Below are 17,624 nucleotides of genomic sequence, written 5' to 3'. Positions count from 1 at the left end.
TGAGCAAGTTGTCTCACAAGTGCAGAGGTTGCCCAAAATTATATAAATGACCTTGGACCATATGACAGTATAAATACTTGTACTGTCAGTCTGATCTGCAGCCGATTTTAGACCTTATGGCATTATCACTGGAGTCTAGTTGTACAGGAATGTTGTTACCACTTTGTTGTTTGAGAATACTAATGGAGATGTATAGACAAGTGGCATAGCTAGGTTTTAAAGCAGGTCTTTAGTGTTTCTGACCTTCCCTACTTTAATTACATTACTTCTGCTTCACTTAGCTTCAGTACCGATCAGGCTGTGGGCTTAGTTGGTAAACGTGCTGTGTTCAGCAGGGAACATGCTGCGAGACCTGGAGGTGGCTGCATGCATGGAAATGTTATGACGCCTTTATTGATCTGTCAAACAAAATTATCCAATCAAGTTCTAATGAGGAGAAACCATTTCCATGTGTGAAGGGGATGCCCATAACATACGCACATAGGATGCGATGACTGCACAGAATAATGATGTTTAGTAAGGAAATAGATTGCTCTAATATAAAGGCAGGTTTTACTGTATATATTTCTATCTCCCACTTCCCAGAGAGGAATGAGGCAGTAATCATTGAGCAAATGTTCACACATCCCTCCAGAACCTATAGCAGACTTTTCACATCGAGTCACATCGATAAACCTTTGTTAAATGATGATTCATCAATATTTGTGATCATCACAACACTATTTAGTAGAAACGACTTCTAATTGGTCGAATAGCAGAGGTAAAAATAGTCAAATAGGTCGCTAGTCGCTAGTTTGTGATCGCACTGTTTTGTAACACTGTGCACTGTATTTAAAAGTGCTCGGATTTGTTTTTTAAACTGTTAAGGTTCTAAAATGTCAATCGTGACGTGTGATTTGTCGACAACCGGTTTCTTAGGTCGACTGTAACTTTTCTGTTCGACTAGTCAACTATTCAGTGCTACCTCTAATTATTTAGAGTACCGCTCATCTTTTAAAAAAAAATTCAGGTCATGTACAGTAACTCGACCATAGTGTTATTGCAGATCACTACATCTAAATCAAAAGGAAATAGTTTAGGCGTCATTCCAATCAGTTTGAATTAATGTAGTAGTTCTGGCAGTGCTGTAAGAAACAGCTCCTAATAAAATAATAATTAAGACTAGTAGACATCCAGCCAATGTCTACTGTCATTTGAGTCTGTATTTATTAGGAGTGAAACTATACTGTAGTAGTTTATAAGTAAGAATACTTCAAACAGAAGACTGGACTGCTATTCCACAAGATTGTATGCTGTAGTATGTAGGGCTTCTGATTTTCGGTTTTAAAACCCTGATACAAAAAAAATGAAATTGGTGGATAGCCAATAAACACCGAAAAACTGTGGAAATGGTTAATCAATTCACGGTGACTTTACCCTAATCCCATTAAAAAATAAAACCTACTACAAAAATAATAATAAATACATTTCCCAGTGCTGCTGGGCAATGTCCCGCCTTCCTGACTTGCATCTATCATTGATTCGTTCTCAATACTTTAAACCCGCCCCAACTACTGAATGACAGCACATTCCTCCATTTCTAGTGGAGACTCTGCTTGCGAGATTTAAAACGAGATTCGAAACAGGATGGAGGCTTGTTAGCGGGACTTCAAACTGTATTACAGTTAAGATACAGAGGATTTAAAACAGAATTGTGGTGAAATGTACAAAAATGCCTACACACAAAAACCCCAGAAGAATGTGCCCATGACCATAGGGATTTCATTGTAGAAGACAGCAAAGGAAAGAAGGTCAACTTAAGTGTGCAAGTACTGTCGATTTACTATACATATTTTGACAGAAAAAAAAACGCTCAAGCATTTTGGAAAGTAACTGAAAACACTAATTCCATACAGTATATCAAAAACGAAAGCCCCGAAAAAAAACGATTTACATAAAACTTGAAAATAGCTAGAAATAAGCATCGAAAAATACAATTAAAAAACCCGAAAAAAAAGGCCTAAATATATGCTAGGATTTCCTTAGGGAATCCTTGGGAAGGACACAACAATTGTTTTGAACAAAAATAACGTGATTAAAATTCAAATGTAAAATAGACGTTGGCTGTAGGGTGCAGGTGGAAGGTTCTGGTTTGTAATCCTCTTTTTGCATGATTCACAGACAATTTCATTAAATCATATTTGTATGCAAACTAGAACGCATGAAGTATGTATCAGGATTTTAAGTTGGAAAAGTTTTTGTGAATGAGTAAGCCTAGTTTTGATTACATATTTTACAGTGCTGTAATACTTTTTGCAGTTTAAATGTAAACGCCCAGTGCTTATATTTGTAGTAAGATAAAGACGGTTTAAGTCCAGTTTTAGGAAGGCAGTGTTAATATGCCACAGATAACAGAGCCTGAACCCAGAGAACTTTAAAGGCACATACAGTAGTTTGTTTAACGTTTTCTGTCATTTGCAATACATTTGGTACTGTACAACTATGGCCAAAAGTTTAGCATTACTTACAATTTTAGGATTCAATATGTTAACATAACATTATTCAGCAGGTTTCATTCGACTTTGTGAAGCAAAATTCATTCATTCTATAGGGTGATGCAGAACTTTTGAGTTAGCTTTACGCAGTATCTGGCAGCAAAGGGGTTAATGTTAAGTTTACAATTATGAGTTGAACAAGAAGAACATTCCCACCTCCAGATGGGATTAAGGGCTACATTTAAAAGTTCTTTTCTGCACATGGTTGTATATCAGTTGTTTCCTTCAGAGGGTGGGTCAGGCTGGTGGATTGAGATAAGAGGCTGTCTTGTGAGACTGGCACTTGGAGTGACAGATAAAGACCCAGCGTTCGTTGGAGGTCAGCTCACATTTAGAAGCAGGGCTCAGAGGTCTTTTACCGTCATTATTTAAAACGATGTCACTGGTCATCTGAACACGCTACACAAAAAGGTAGATTTTTTTCTTTGGCTGATTTTCGCTCAAAATGATTGTAAAATATATATAAAAGGTATTTTATTTAAATTGAGCCTGCATGTGTAGGGTTCCAGTATTTCACCAATACTGTAGTGTGAGCACATGATATGTCACAAGGCAGTGTGCCATTTCAGAGTGTGGCTTTTATTAAATGCAGTGAGAATGCAGTTTTAATTTAATTGTTATAACAGCTAATATGTTTGTCAGAAATCTTTAATGTACAGTACTGAATGTTTTGCTGTCTGCCTACTGTTATTTACTGGAACAGGTGAGCTTTTCATGTAAGTTTTATTTGTACTGTATTCCAGAGTTTTCAGAGCAGTAATACTTTAAAAGTAGTTTTAACCATAGCTGTTTCCAATCAGTGTTTTCTAAATGAAACACATAGGTGCAAAAAAATACAGTGTGGCAATACACATCCATTTCAAGTGTTCGTTTGTTGGTCTGTCTTATAGTCACTGAGATATCTTTGCTAATACAGTATCTCATAAATCATTTGAGATGATGGCTTTATGGAAACTCCTTGGGCAAAATTTTGACCCTTGACCACCATATTATAGTCGGGTGGCATTTTGGTTTCTGAATGATAGAAACCTTACACATGTGTATTACAAGTCTGTCATCCAGATACTGTAAATCATAAATGTTGTTACTGTTTACACCTGTGTAATTTTACGCATAAAACGTATCACCATGCATAGGTGCATAATATTAAATAATATCACCTTTAAAGGATAGAGAAAAATGATCGATCACATCGAGGATAAAGGGAACATTGATCAATTTTGCCAGAAAATGCCACGACAAAGATCCCACGTTGCAAATATATCAGCAAAAGAGAGAGTAAAAGATGTTCTTTGCTTTGCTTTGTACACTGTGGAGGTGACACACGATGTGATCCAGAGCGTTCTACCGCCAGTTGACATCGACTTGTTTTGGTCATCGACAGCTGACCATCTTCCTAATTTGAAAACATTAGTTTCAGATATAAATGCAGTAACAAATACAGCTGATGCTGAGCGCAGCAACTCGCTGTATAATCTTGTCCTGTCCGATCGGAGGCTTTCTCTTTCGGAAGACAAACTGAACGAGCTGGTGTTCCTTTATTTCAATTTTGGAATTTAGAAAGACTTTATGTTAAAAAAAATTCCATTGTTTTCTACTTAGTTTTTTTGATAAACAGTATGACAGAAGAACCCAATACAACTGCACAATAATACTTTGTTACTTTGTACATACTTGTACAGAGATACTGCATAATTTTGCATAATTTAGATTTTTTTCTGTGCATAATTCCCTGGGGTGTAACTGTTGAGTTATAGAGCTGGGAAACAGGAAGTTTTTTAAGGATACCTCAGATTAACCCCTCACCCTTTCAAGGGCCCCAGATGTCCAAAAAATAACGGCATGTTAAAGAAATGACAGGATGCACATGTCTTGAAATCCAAACAAGGAGCTGCAGTACAAACTAGCAGTACAGTTAGCAGATATATACTGTAGCACTTTAGAATCCCCCTGTGTGCAGTCAGCAGACTACTGTAGTTGCAGTAAGTGAGGCTACTACTTTGATCATGCATTTGTAGAATAGCCTACAATTTAGGAGTGGATAATTCAGTTAAAAAATACAGCTCATTATGACCCTCATTACTTCTCTGTTCTTGGGTGCTATTTTATCAAACTTTCATGCATACTGAGGTCTTATAAAGGTGTTTCATAGTAAAAGTATAAGAATGTGTAATAAAGCATAAAGAAAGCATGGTAGTTCTTAAACCCAGGGAGGTTTAGTAAGGCATATTAAAAAGCATAGTATAATAACCATAGGAAACGCATGGTAAAGCTGCAAAATTTATGTAAAACTGTAAACTTTAATAAGGGAGTGCACTCCCCTTATCAATTTCAGTGATACATATTGCTGTATTTTATAGATTTGAAAATATGCTGTAGTTGACGTAGCTTTAATGAAATAGATCCCACCTGTGAGACCACCACACGTGTTTCAAGCTTGGGCCCAACGGTGCCAGAGCCTTTCTAAAAGTGGGTGGGCCAAGGTCGGTGGGGGGGGGGGGGGGGTTAGTATGAAGTGTTTCTACGGATAAATGAATCCAATTTAACAACTACGTCAAATATTGAAGCAGGTTACATATTTATAGTCTACTGGTTAAAGTTTGCAACAGTAATACTACTACACTACTAATAATAATGAGCTTGTTATTTGAATGTTGGGTAGTGAGTGGTATCCCACAAACATTGTTTAATTTACTTCAAAATAAATTAAATATATTGATGAAGAATAGTAAACAGCTGTCTGTAAAGTATTTGTTTAGTTTTGTAGTCTATGGAGCTAGTTGTTTTTTGGGTTTTTTTTAAGTTCTACAGTTATTTACTGGTTCGGACACAAATTACATGAAATGGTAAGAAATGTTTCAACATGTTTCAACAGTTCTATAGTGTTACAAGATGACGAATGTAGCAACATTCGCTACCACACATAAACTCAGCTTCTCTACGCTCTTTTTTGTTAAAAGCTTCCATGTTCCTCTGTAGAAGCTGGCGGCACAGCTAGCGAACATAGTTCCGGTGTCGTCTTAATTTGTGGATTTATTTGACTTATCGGTGTCACTGTGTTTTGGAAGAACGATGAGATTCAAGGTATTGAAATATATATATATTTTTTTTTTCTCACCCTCGCTGTTAAAAGTGAGTGGGCAGTGGCCCGTAGGCCCACACATCTCCAGCGCCTACGCTTGGGCCTCTAGAGGTGTAAAGCTGGGGAACTAATCCACTGTGCCACTTACATTCTCTGTTTTTAATTAGCCTTCAGTATACTGCGTTTTACTGTGATTGCGTCGATCCTACCTTCAGTTTATCCTGCAAGTGCGAAAAACAAGGAGGGAGTTACAATGAAGTGCAGTAAAGAAAGTCTACACCAGCACTCAGGCATGCTGATAAACAGGGTTATTTTTAATCTGCTTGGTCATTTTAAAGTGACAGTGTACTATGTGTTAAAATGTGTAAATAGCTATTTTTAGTTGGGTACTCTTTTGGAGAAGTACTGCAGGCACTGTAGTGAAGGCCTACATTTATTCATATTGTTAGAGGAACAATATACGTAGCGTGTTGGTCAGGATTCTAGATTTGTTTTAAAGAGAACAGAACTTCCTCATAAAAGGAATACATTGGTGGGGAGCACAGCTCCTGGGTGACAGATACTGCAGTAGCCTTGTGCTGTTGTTTCATGAGTTGTCTGTGCACTTATCCTGCACAAATACTCCATTAATGTGGCAGCAATTAACAAATTCTAACCCCTTTATTGTTATATGGCTGATATCTAGTGTTCATTTGTCTTTTTTAACCATAGTTTTTTTTAATGATTCATTTTTAAGACTGAATGCCAATAACTGACTAAATAGGCAGTTAAAGGGGAAGTGATTTAGCCACAATTGTACATATTTTTGACAGAAGGTTTTTAATTAAGTGGATTTTTATCCTGCAAAACAACGTTTTCTAAAAACACTCCTCACCTTATTTCCCCACAATCAGACTTGTCATTTCAGAAGTCGTAGGGAATCATACAGATCACACATAGTAGGAAATGAAACAAGCAAGAAATAAAATATTAGGAAACTGTGCTGTAAATTGTACTGAAGTTTGTATGCTTTGTAAAGTCAGGCCATGGAAGCGTGTGCGCTGATCTTACCACCCAGCAAACCGAGATCGATCCCCACTTTGGAAAAGGTTGGGAACCCCACTGCCCACAGGTACTTTACTTTAAAGGTTGTTCTTGTGTGTTTGTTTATTACCAGGCTAACATCGTGTCAGCATGGCTCAGCAACACCAGGACTTCACAATGAATGCAGCTGCCCCTGAGAGCCAGTCTCTACAGTTCAACTCAGGAGAACCCATGGCAGCAGCCCCAGCCGAGACAGTCCCAGAGGAGGTCCCGGGACAAGTGGGGTACGCTCTCCTCCAGAATGCTGTTCCCCCCAGGGTGGAGGTCAAGGAGAATGGGGTACCCGTCGCAACACACCTGGGATCAGGGGAAGGTCAAATGAAAGGTAAGTGAGATCCGAAATGCTATGTACAGTACTGCATGTTAACAAAGCAAGTCGCACACCTGTTCGTTGTAAGACCGTGAGTGACCAGGAAACAATCATTGTTCACAGAACGGGATTAGGTGTAAGAAAGTGACTTGGCACCAAATCCGTTATCATTATAGTGACTGTAGCAATTATTAATGTAGTCATTAGGGGGGGATTCAATTTGGTGCTTTTATCAAACCACAGGAAATTCTTGAATGCTGAATGTGAAAGGTGTGGTCCATTGTGGACGTGCAGATGCACAGGATGCATAGTACTGGTGGTCGGCACAGTAAGTCAAAGTGAGGTCTGCATTCTGCTTTTCTTTTACTTCTGTAAAGGCCGTTGGTCATGTTGAACCAACAAATGAAAGCTGAATCGGCCTCTGGTGAGCTGCGTTTTAATCTGTCTGTAACAACACGCTTCACTGATCTTCAGTATCTGATTGCAGTGGCACAGTCGTAATCCCAGTATCTGGGTCAGTTCTTTAAAACTCATCAGCTGAACACAAGCGGCCATTATGAAACTGCTCCATTTTGACATGAAAATATCAACTTAGAGGTCTACCATTTCAAATCATTAGCCTTTCTTTGTCAGTGTCAGCAGTTTCACCAGCATGTTATATATTGTACTTTGAACCATAATATTTAAACATTACTGGTGCTAGCCAGTAAGTGCTAAGGATTTTTTTTTTACCATGCTAATACTTTATGAATGCAGTCCATTGTTGTGTCTTTGGAACACTTTGTGACAGCATGTGTTTAAAAAATAAATAAATAAATAGACCCCCTTAATCAATGTGGATTTCTGATTAAAAGGCTAGCAGTATCAATGGGGCTCATACATGGACTGATCCGTGTGTCCCATTTGTATCATACAGCACGCAGCACAAGCAGGACAATTCATCATATTCACATTTAGTCTTTAACAGTGGAGAACCAGGAGCTTTTAACCCACCGCCCGCAGCTGACTGCAAGGTCAGGTTTCCGAATCCTTAATCCTGGTGTATTAAAACATCACTTCTTCTCACCCTTGTGACCCACCTTCTTTGTATTGGCGCTATGATAATATTGCTATGGTGTGCGTAGTGCGTAGCCTAGCGTTCCCAGGCTTGCAGGCTTCGCTAGTGCGATCCTTCTCCCCGTTCCGAATCCCTGTGGCTCCACATGCAGGCACGGAGGGGCTGTGTGACCCAGCTGAGGAGCTCCATTGGGAGGAAACGGACTGGGAGGGAGACTGTAAGTATTGGAAAAACAAATAGAAATGTTACAGCTACTTAGAAGTTCATCTATAACTTAGCCCACTCCCCAGCTACAATAATTATCAACGTAGCACACACACACAGAAAAAATGCACGTACTGTATGGGTCAATTCAAGCTTAATTGACTTCTTGTCATTTGTCATTTAATTTTTCTTTTTATTACATACCACCATTGAACAATGTATAGTTGTTCATGATTTCCACATGTACTGTATTTAAATATTAACATAGCATGCACACTGACAAAGGGACCAACAGAGTTAACTGGACTTCATACTAATAATTTGTTGAAAAACGTGCTGTCAAATGATAATGTTATTTGTCCAGGTCATCTCCCACATGGGGGAATAAATGTCAAATGTCATCATAAGGGCAAAAGTTATTTCACCTAAAACTATGATATCATTTCTTAATATATTTTTTTTCTTTTAGTTTCTTTGAAAACAGCAAAAGTATCTAGCTGTATAAGGCAGCCTCAGTGGTGACATATCCTGTTTCTGTGGAATATTCTGAGGTTTAATAACACTGAGGTTTGGACCATAAAAGCACTGTTTAAAATGGCATTCTGAAATGAATGTTTACTGATCTGCAGATGAGAATTAGATTCATACAGTGTTCATTGCTACAGCAGTGTGGAAGTGTTTGCACTGTGAGTCACTAGAACGTCTCTGTCATTGTTCTGTAAGTTTACAAGAATTTGCAAACACTGTGGTTGGTATTTGTATTATGGATTGAAAGATGTGATAAAATAACCAGGTAATTTCATTTTAAAAATATTAATGTTTAAAATTCTGTAATCCCCCATTTATTAGCGTGACATAAATTTTGGATATTACATTTTATGTTGTCTGTTTAATCGCTTAGAAGAGTTACCGTGTGCTAGGACAGTGGTTCCAAACTAGGAGCTGCAGGATGGTTTCAGGAGGGCACAATGCCCAAAGTGATGACACAACTGAAAATTCCATGTTCCCCAGGCTGGGGGGTCTGCTGTTCGGTTCTTTGGGGTTATTTAGAAAGTAACACAAACTTTATTTTCGATGTAATTCCAAGTATTCCATCTGTTCAGTAATATTGAATTAGTACGTCTTGCAGTGTATGGGTGTGGCCGCCACTTCAGCCCTACCGGCATGGCAGAGGTTGTGAGGCTTGTGTGAGTGAAACAGCTTAACAAAAAAGAAAAATGCTACAAGTTCAGTATCTGTTTTGGTATTCTTGGAGAAAATGGAGGTGCCCTATGTGCAAAATATGCTACACTAAGGTCATCATACCAACAGAAAACAGGTATGGTAGGCTACGTGTTTTTCTTGCAGCCACGCGTACACTGTAAACTAGTCTATGTAAATTTAAAATTGACTTATTTCTTTATTGTGTGCAGTATATGTAAGGTACTGTATGGTATCATAGCTTGCAAATGCGGCAACATGAACTGTTTTGTTTTGTGTAGTAGTTGGGTAAAAAGAAAGTTAAATTCCTTTAGTTTAAATAATCTTTAATTATTTCCAAATTCTCCAGTAACGTGTACAGAGAAGGCATGATTTATTTTGTGTGTTACCATTATTATTTACCATAGCTTATAGGCTAAAGTAAAGCAATGCACTGGGTATTCATTTGACTTTACTATCTGTATACTGTGTGTACTGTACAGTCATTCTTAATGTCATGTCTACAAAGAACACAACACAGGAATGGTATTTTAGCGAAAATGGAAAATCATTTCAAATAAATTGAGTAGTAAAAATGTGCTTTTTTTGTTTGTTTTAATATTTTAAACTGGACACTTAATTATCCCAGGTAACCTGTCCTCTGTTTAGCGAGGGACTACTGTAGTTTATATTTGCATAACCAGCGAAATCTAAATGAGCGAACACCACGATAATTGCAATTATCACCATTTTTTATCCCGCAATTATCATTTCAAGGATTTTCAATATTGTCCCAACCCTACTGAATTATACAGCTGAAGGGGATGGTTATAAGGAGAACAACATTTGACATGTCTACAGATTCATTGGCTCAGGTTCTTCAGTTATGATGTGTTATCTCATTGGGGGACACTAGCCAAGAAATTTAGGGAACCCCTGTGCTAGCCAATACAACTGGCTGTATGTTTATGGTGTGACAATTCTGTAACTAGCACAAATGTTTAAAAGTGAAATAATTCAGAACATTTCTTGGAGCTGCACCCTTATACATGGGATATTTAGACAGACATTTGGCCATTTTTATTAACCCTGTAGCAGAAAATGACTCGTACTGTGTGACCCTCATTAAAATGTATTGCATTTACATTTTATAAAAGGATACTTCAGATGTAAAAGGGGTTAACAGAATGTCTATAGTTGTTTGGGGTGCTTGCCAAATATAATTAATGTTTGCCTTTCAGTTGAGTCCCAGGAGCCAGGCGCTGAGGAAGGATCTGAAGAGTCAGGGCCTGAGGTCTGCGAAGCTAAGAGCGCCCCCTTTAGTGAGGGAAGCTTCCAGGGTACGCCCTTACAGTATATACTCTTCTGCCTTAAGAGCGAGCAGCATCTGTTCAGCAATCCTAGTTTATTTACTCTGCTTTCCTACGTTTTCAGTCATTGACAAATCATAAAAGTTAGCCTGGGGTTTTATTAAGTTAGCCTGGGCAGCAGTGTGGAGTAGTGGTTAGGGCTCTGGACTCTTGACCGGAGGGTCGCTGGTTCAATCCCAGGTGGGGGACACTGCTGCTGTACCCTTGAGCAAGGTACTTTATCTAGATTGCTCCAGGAAGTCCAGTTTAGTTTTCTACTGCTGGTAGTTAATTTAGCAGGGTATTTTACAAGCCTCACATCTCAAAACACCTTAAGTACCATTAAAATGAACTTTTGCTAATTGGTACTGCTGGCTTTCCAAACCTGCTATGCCTTAAAGAAGTTCTGATTTGTGAATGCCAGTGCAGACTGAAGCTCGCCTTTTCTTCCTTGGCACTTTATAGCTTTTCAGAATACATTTCACACCTACTCATTTTCAACTCTAACTCTGATTCCTTTTTCTTCTGCTTTAATTGGTATCATATATATATCAGTGTGCCTTTATAAGTGTGTTTCTCGCTTTCCTGGTTCTTACCTGAATAGTGTATGCTAGAGATGCCATTTTAATGTGTTATTTGTTGCAGTGCCCCCTTTTCTAAAGCTGTTATCAAGATGCATAGGTAACAGAGCCATACTTCTTTCACAATATAAAGGGCCGCCTTATTTTTCTGATGATATAGTCAATCGTTCTGAGTGGTTGGCTTAATATAATGTACTGTACTGTACATAAAGCAGGTGAAAGGTGTTGCATGATTATTTCTAGAATTAGAATTTAGTCAGTGACCAAAAAATAAGTATTCTCTCAGCAAGCTAGTAACACTCAATTATGGCAAACAACATGAAAAGCTAAATTAAAAGTAAAAATAAATAAATAAATTACATTAAAATGGTATTGAAAGCTATGTACCTTAAAACACTAACACTTATTCCCAAATACTTTTTCCTTTGGCAAAAAAATAACCATCTTTTCTCTATCTTATCCACTGCTTTTGTTTCCTCAGTGCCTTTTCAATAAAAAAATTGAAGTTGTGCTGCATTCAGATGTTGTTTCTTTCACTGTTCTGCTTTTAAAATCCAGTTGGTGATGTAATTGTAGAGGCAGCTCTTCTTTTATAGCATATTCGGCAAGTTGCCATGCAGCCTACTGCACATTTCTTCCTCCACTGCTTTGAAGAAAAGTTCTCTTTTCATCTGTTCTATTAACTGTTCTTCGTGCTCCTTTCTACCATTGGCGATAGGCTATCGCCGTCTTCTCTTACTTTCACTTCTTATATTATCAGTCCTTTTTGTCCCTTGCTCTATTTTCCAAGTCGTTTTCACTTCTAGGTTGATCATTGTGTAGTTGAAGTTTTCCTTAAAGAATAAGCAAACTGGCCACGACACAACATTTTTAACACATATTCAAAACGGTTTCTACCTCCTGCTGTTGCAAATAAAACCTAATAAATACAGAAGATAATCTGTAAAATACACACACAAAATGGTTGTACTACACAATGTGGGGACGCGATAAAAGCAGTAAACGAAATAAATAAATCTAGGCAAATATTTGTTTTTTTAAAGTCCAGCCGATGCCTTTAAATGGCTAATTAAGTACCAGTACCCTATCCTGCTTTTCTGCTTTGTTCTTGCTGCCTTTCTCCCTGTAGTATTATTTCATGCTCTTGGTTTAAACCCTGAACATTAGTCAGTAGTGTTTTGCAGCTATCGATTTGCTTTCAGTTATGGAGACTGTGGTTAAAGGTTAATGTTGTTGGTTTAACAGATGCTACGACTCCATTAATGGAGGAAGGTGTAACTGTGGAAGAGAATCCTGCAGAGTCGCCAGAAGGAGCTACAGGTCAGGACCACAATTACAGCCACAGTACTGAACACAAGCCAGCTCTCTCACACAACGTTTTAATGTCCCAGGGCTTGGAACTTGCTCCAGCCCTGTACCCAGTCCTGGATTTAAGATCTACCTTCAAATTTTTTGACCAAGACTTGTGAGCATGTTAAAAAGTACACTGTATGTAAATGAAAGATATACAGTAACTGTCACTGGGAGATCCTGTAAAGACTGTAATGAGTTTTCGTGTCATTATTCCCCTTTCTGATTTTTTTACCTTGACATTCAAGAAAAAAAAATGTTTTCAAAGTAATTTTTTTTTTTATTGCCTAACTGTTTATTTTTCAGCTATACAGAAAAAAGGATAGAATTAAATATCTATGTACAAATAAGTGGATTCGGTACTTTTTAAAGGAAACAACAAATAATTAGATTTCCATTATGTGTCGTGTTTTTAAACAACAGTTTTGCTGCTTTTCTAAGCCGTCCTTTGGACAACCCTGTGTTATATTATTTATGACTCATTGAAATGTAACATTAGATAAGATTTTTAAATGAGTATCCCTTCTCTAAGAGAACTGGTCTCTGGAGAGTTCCCCTGCATCTAAATCACATTTTCTAACAGTCCAGTAAGGGCATCGATCTTTTATAATGTGTGGAACGGGAGTCTGCAGCTGCATTGATGAATACTAATAGTGCTGTGAGCTCTTCCATGCACATTTCATTTTTGTTGTGTTATATTAAAATGTTCATTTTGATTGGGGTTGTAACGATAGAATAAGATTGCAATACAAAACTGTGTATGATGTGTAAAAAGATAAAATGATAACGATGGACTATTTTGTTCAAAAGCAAAAATTAAATGAGATTGGGCGAGCATGTATTCATACCAACTATTACATTTGGTGGAGTTCGTGAAGCTTTGTAGTGCTGGTCAGGTTTCATGATGCACATGTTTATTACAATACCATTTTATAATACACAAAGAGTTCTGATTCATCAGTGCTCAATGCTCAAAACCATTTATTTTGAATGAAACGTTACTACGTACTAACCTCGTCGAGTGTTTAATCTGTCCTATGAAACTCCCACTAACCTGTGAAAGGTTTCCAAGTTTACAGTGTGGCAGGCTAGTGCTTACAGTGATCAGAAATTATTTATTTTTCTCTCACTCTTTGCCAGATATTTAACTATGATTATTTCTCTCCTTTTCTCTGTGTCCCATGTTGTCCGACTCCTTGTTAAAAACGTATTGGCACAAGTAGTTCCTGAAGCAGGGATGGCGGCTCCTAAGGCAACCCCCGTGGCAGATCAAGGTATGATTATATTTCCTGTTGCTTTTTATTGTATTGCATCATACTGTAATACAACAACCAGCTATACAGAAACTACATCCCATTACTGGATCACATGGCATGAAATTGTGTTGCACTGCTGAATTCCTACCAGAGCATATGATAAGAATAAGTACCAGTGCCTGTATTGTGAGATTATTTCTGGTCCATTATCAGCAGTTATCTGTCCATACGAATTAAGAACGGCTATGTACCGTTATTATGTACCTATAAACTTTGAAGGTGACTCTTCAAGTGAGGTGGCAGTTGCTGTGAATACTGATTGGTTCTAAACAGACCTTATGCAGAACACTGTGCCTGTCTGTGATAATGGATCTTGAATTAATATGCTTCAGTAATGTAAAGGTTCACGATCACCCAGTAATGGATCTGAAGTGGGCTATTCGATCAATGTAATAGGGAACTTGTGAGATATGTTCTGTAAGACAGCAGACTAGTTCAGTAGTCTCTCATGCCTTTCACTTGTGGAGGCCTGCTTTCCAATAGGGCACAGGTCACAAGCAAAGGGAGTGTGGTGGGCTCAGCTTACACCATTGGACATTACAGTAGTCACAAAACACCCACACAATTCGGCAGACTTAGTTTGAGAGAAGCTCAGGACTGAATGGCACTGAATTGAATCAACAGGAGAGATGGTCAGTCACATCATTTTTTAAAAGCTGCTCAACCCATGACACCTGTGTGAAATTTTTATTTTATTTTTTTAACTAAAAATATAATTTAAAGCTGTTTAAGCTTTTAACAGTCAGCGAACAGTTGATTTTCTGATGAAATGCTTGTTCATAACAGACAGTGCTGCGCTTAAGGTTGCATTGATTCATTGTCATTACAATTCATTTTTACATGGCGTCTAATCCAAGGTGAGATATGACCATTACTTGTAATAGTGTGTGCAATTACATAGACAGTGTTTTCTATTTTCATTTTATTTAATTATTCTTTTTTTTCTTATTTTTGTTGACTTTAAGGCACATTTATAAATGAAAGAACAGGTACGGTACCTACAGCCTTTTTAAAATATGCAATCTTTTTTTCAAAACCCTTACAAAAAAAAAATAGAAAAATACCCAATATCAGTATAAAATAAACCTTTTCCTTTTCACTCTTTCAGTATCATCAGCAGACCTCAGTATTTGTATGACATTTACAAAAATACCATTTGAGATAACATTATAATAGCAATGGATTACAATTAGAAAGCGTATCATAATCATTAGCATATCACAGCATTCCCAGCAAGACCTGCACAATCAATCAAGAAGAAGTATTCCACAGTGGTCCTGATATGGTACCTTGATTCTGCAATGCCTTTCTGGTTTGTGCTTTGATTTGCATGTCAAAATAGAAAGACTGTACTGTCCCACTGTGGTACCTTTCTTCCAATGGCTATGACTATTGAATATTGTGCAGTCCCTAATTGCAGAAACATTGTATGCTTGAGGGATTACATTTAGTAAAAGTATAAATGTGTGCATTTAGTGAAGCAAATGTCAAGCAATGTTAATCTGAGTTAAGATTCCCCATACTTTGGAAGATTTAGATGTAGTTGCCAGTGAAGGACCGGCTTTAAAAATCTTTTCGTTAACACCCGTTACACTCTTCTCATAAATGTGCCTTCGTCGCTTTTATACTACGTTTTATGTATTTACTGTAGTACGGTAGTTATTTCCATTCTGTTTTCTAAAAGGCCAGAACATTCTGTTTTATCTGTCTCTGTATTTGTGTTGTTTTTCTAGTTGTCTCCTTCCTATAGTTGTTTTGTATATGTAGATAATTTCTTTCTTTTGATGTCGATTTAAAAACATGATTGGTATTAACCCTCGGCCACAATGTGGTTATTATTCTGCTTTTCAAAAACTAGAGGAACTTCCAGCAGGAACCCAAAGTCTAACGGAGAGCGAGACGATTAAAGGTCAGGATTATGTTGAGGACGAGATTGGGATTCAGTCTGCTAACCAAGCTGTTCCGGAGCAGTTCGTAAAGACTGAGGCTCTAGTATCTTCATTTGGGAACGAGGTGCAGTTGCTGATGGGTTCTGCAGCTGTAGGCCATGAAAAGTTTGAGACCGAGTTGAAAGAAACTCTGAAATCTGTGAAACGTGATCAGTTACCAGCGGATGTCAACCTCGCCGTGGAGGAGGCCCACCATGCAGTTCAGAAGCCTAGTGTACCTGATAGTAATGATCAGTCACTGTCACCAACTGGAGAAGAAGATAACGGGTTTTCCCTTAAGTTGACCCCAACTGAGTACAAAAACGAAGCTGGTTCACACTTCTCAGATCAGAAATCGCCCGAAATCTTAACGAATATTCCTGCCCATTCCGATTTAATCAAAAACAAAGGGCTTTCTTTTGATTACACAGAATCCTCCCATCAGGTTGAAGATGCCCATAAAGATTCAGCAGCTGAAGCAAGTGCACGAGAAGATGGGCCTACAAAGATGCCGTCGGAGCACGAAAGTGCTGACTCTTGCCATGAAGATTCGATAGAATCAGAGGCATCTCCAAATGCAGAACTGGATGCCAAGAAGGAACTCTCTTGTCTGGTCGCAGCGTCAAACTTTGAACAGGAGGGAGAAGTTAAGAATGTCGAGCCCTGCACTTTTACAAACACCAATGAGGAAACTGAACCCAAGTCAGAAAAAAATGAGGAAAGAAAACAAGAAAAGGACTTGTGTGCCTTAGAAACAGGGTATATGGAGAGCACAGATGAAGCCCTTATTGCTGCCGTCAAAGCAGCTCAAAAAACAGACAGTGAAGCAAAATCTGATCTAAGTTTAGATGCATCTGTTGAAGAGAAAAGCATAGAGGCTTTAGAACAGGGTGAAAATAAGGAATCCCATCTAATAACGGTAGCTAAAGAGTGCTTAGATCAACATGCAGGAGAAGATATCCAAAAAGACGCATCCGCATCACCCAAGGCTAATACCAAATTTCAGAAAATACAGAAGAGAGAGGCTTCTCCAGCAAGAAAAACAGGCGTTCCAGTCTTACAGAGAAAAGGTCTGTTTTAATTCTGTTTAAACCCCACTTTATTACACAAATTCTTTTCGACAGCAACTGAGCTTTTGAGTGAGCCAACCAGCACCCCTGAACCGACCCACAGCACCTGCAAATACTTAATTATGATTTATAAGGATGAACCTTCTGCTTGTAGTGGCTAACTTTTAATTACATTTATTTATTTTTTATTTAGTCTTTCGCATCTGAAACTTTGTTGGCTGTTTGTCTTGAACACTTTTTGCATGCCACGTTGCACGTTTGTGAGCATTCCACGTCACCACCATTCTCTTGGCCTTTCTTTTCTTAAAATCCCCCTTTCCTAATGCCGGAACTGTCAGGCTGTTAAATCCTCAGTGAGACCTGACAGTTCTCATGTAGGTTTCTGCGCTATAGGTGTCAGATATAACCCTGGCAGTGCCTAGTCTAGAAGTGTTTAAATGCATGGACTCTGCAACTGGTGAGTCGAGTAGTGCCTCCCATTGTCTACCAATGTGGTGTAATCATGTAAATAGGTTTTGAATCGTTGTGTCTCTTTCTAGCTGGAAACGGGCAAATACCCGGTGTATTTATAGGGTTTCCAT

General features: G+C 38.1%; 1 protein-coding gene across 16 annotated transcripts in view; it reads left to right on the top strand.

The window, feature by feature from the left end:
- The window catches only part of maptb (microtubule-associated protein tau b), a 60,075-nt gene that overhangs the window by 18,050 nt on the left and 24,401 nt on the right, over positions 1 to 17,624 (top strand). For 8 of the 16 annotated variants that reach the window (XM_034056960.3, XM_059002744.1, XM_059002749.1 and 5 more), the window contains exons 2-6: positions 6,773 to 7,024; positions 10,691 to 10,789; positions 12,625 to 12,699; positions 13,950 to 14,003; positions 15,904 to 17,043. In XM_034056960.3, the coding sequence (XP_033912851.1) occupies positions 6,790 to 7,024; positions 10,691 to 10,789; positions 12,625 to 12,699; positions 13,950 to 14,003; positions 15,904 to 17,043 (1,603 nt within the window). In that variant the 5' untranslated portion in view covers positions 6,773 to 6,789. Of the gene's footprint in view, positions 1 to 2,839; positions 2,946 to 6,772; positions 7,025 to 10,690; positions 10,790 to 12,624; positions 12,700 to 13,949; positions 14,004 to 15,903; positions 17,044 to 17,624 lie in introns of those variants that run through there. The other 8 variants (XM_034056961.3, XM_059002742.1, XM_059002747.1 and 5 more) reach the window with 8 other exon arrangements.

This window comes from Acipenser ruthenus, chromosome 28 (assembly GCF_902713425.1).
Source record: "Acipenser ruthenus chromosome 28, fAciRut3.2 maternal haplotype, whole genome shotgun sequence".
Classification (NCBI taxonomy): domain Eukaryota; kingdom Metazoa; phylum Chordata; class Actinopteri; order Acipenseriformes; family Acipenseridae; genus Acipenser; species Acipenser ruthenus.
This window is presented reverse-complemented; position numbering and strand designations above follow the sequence as displayed.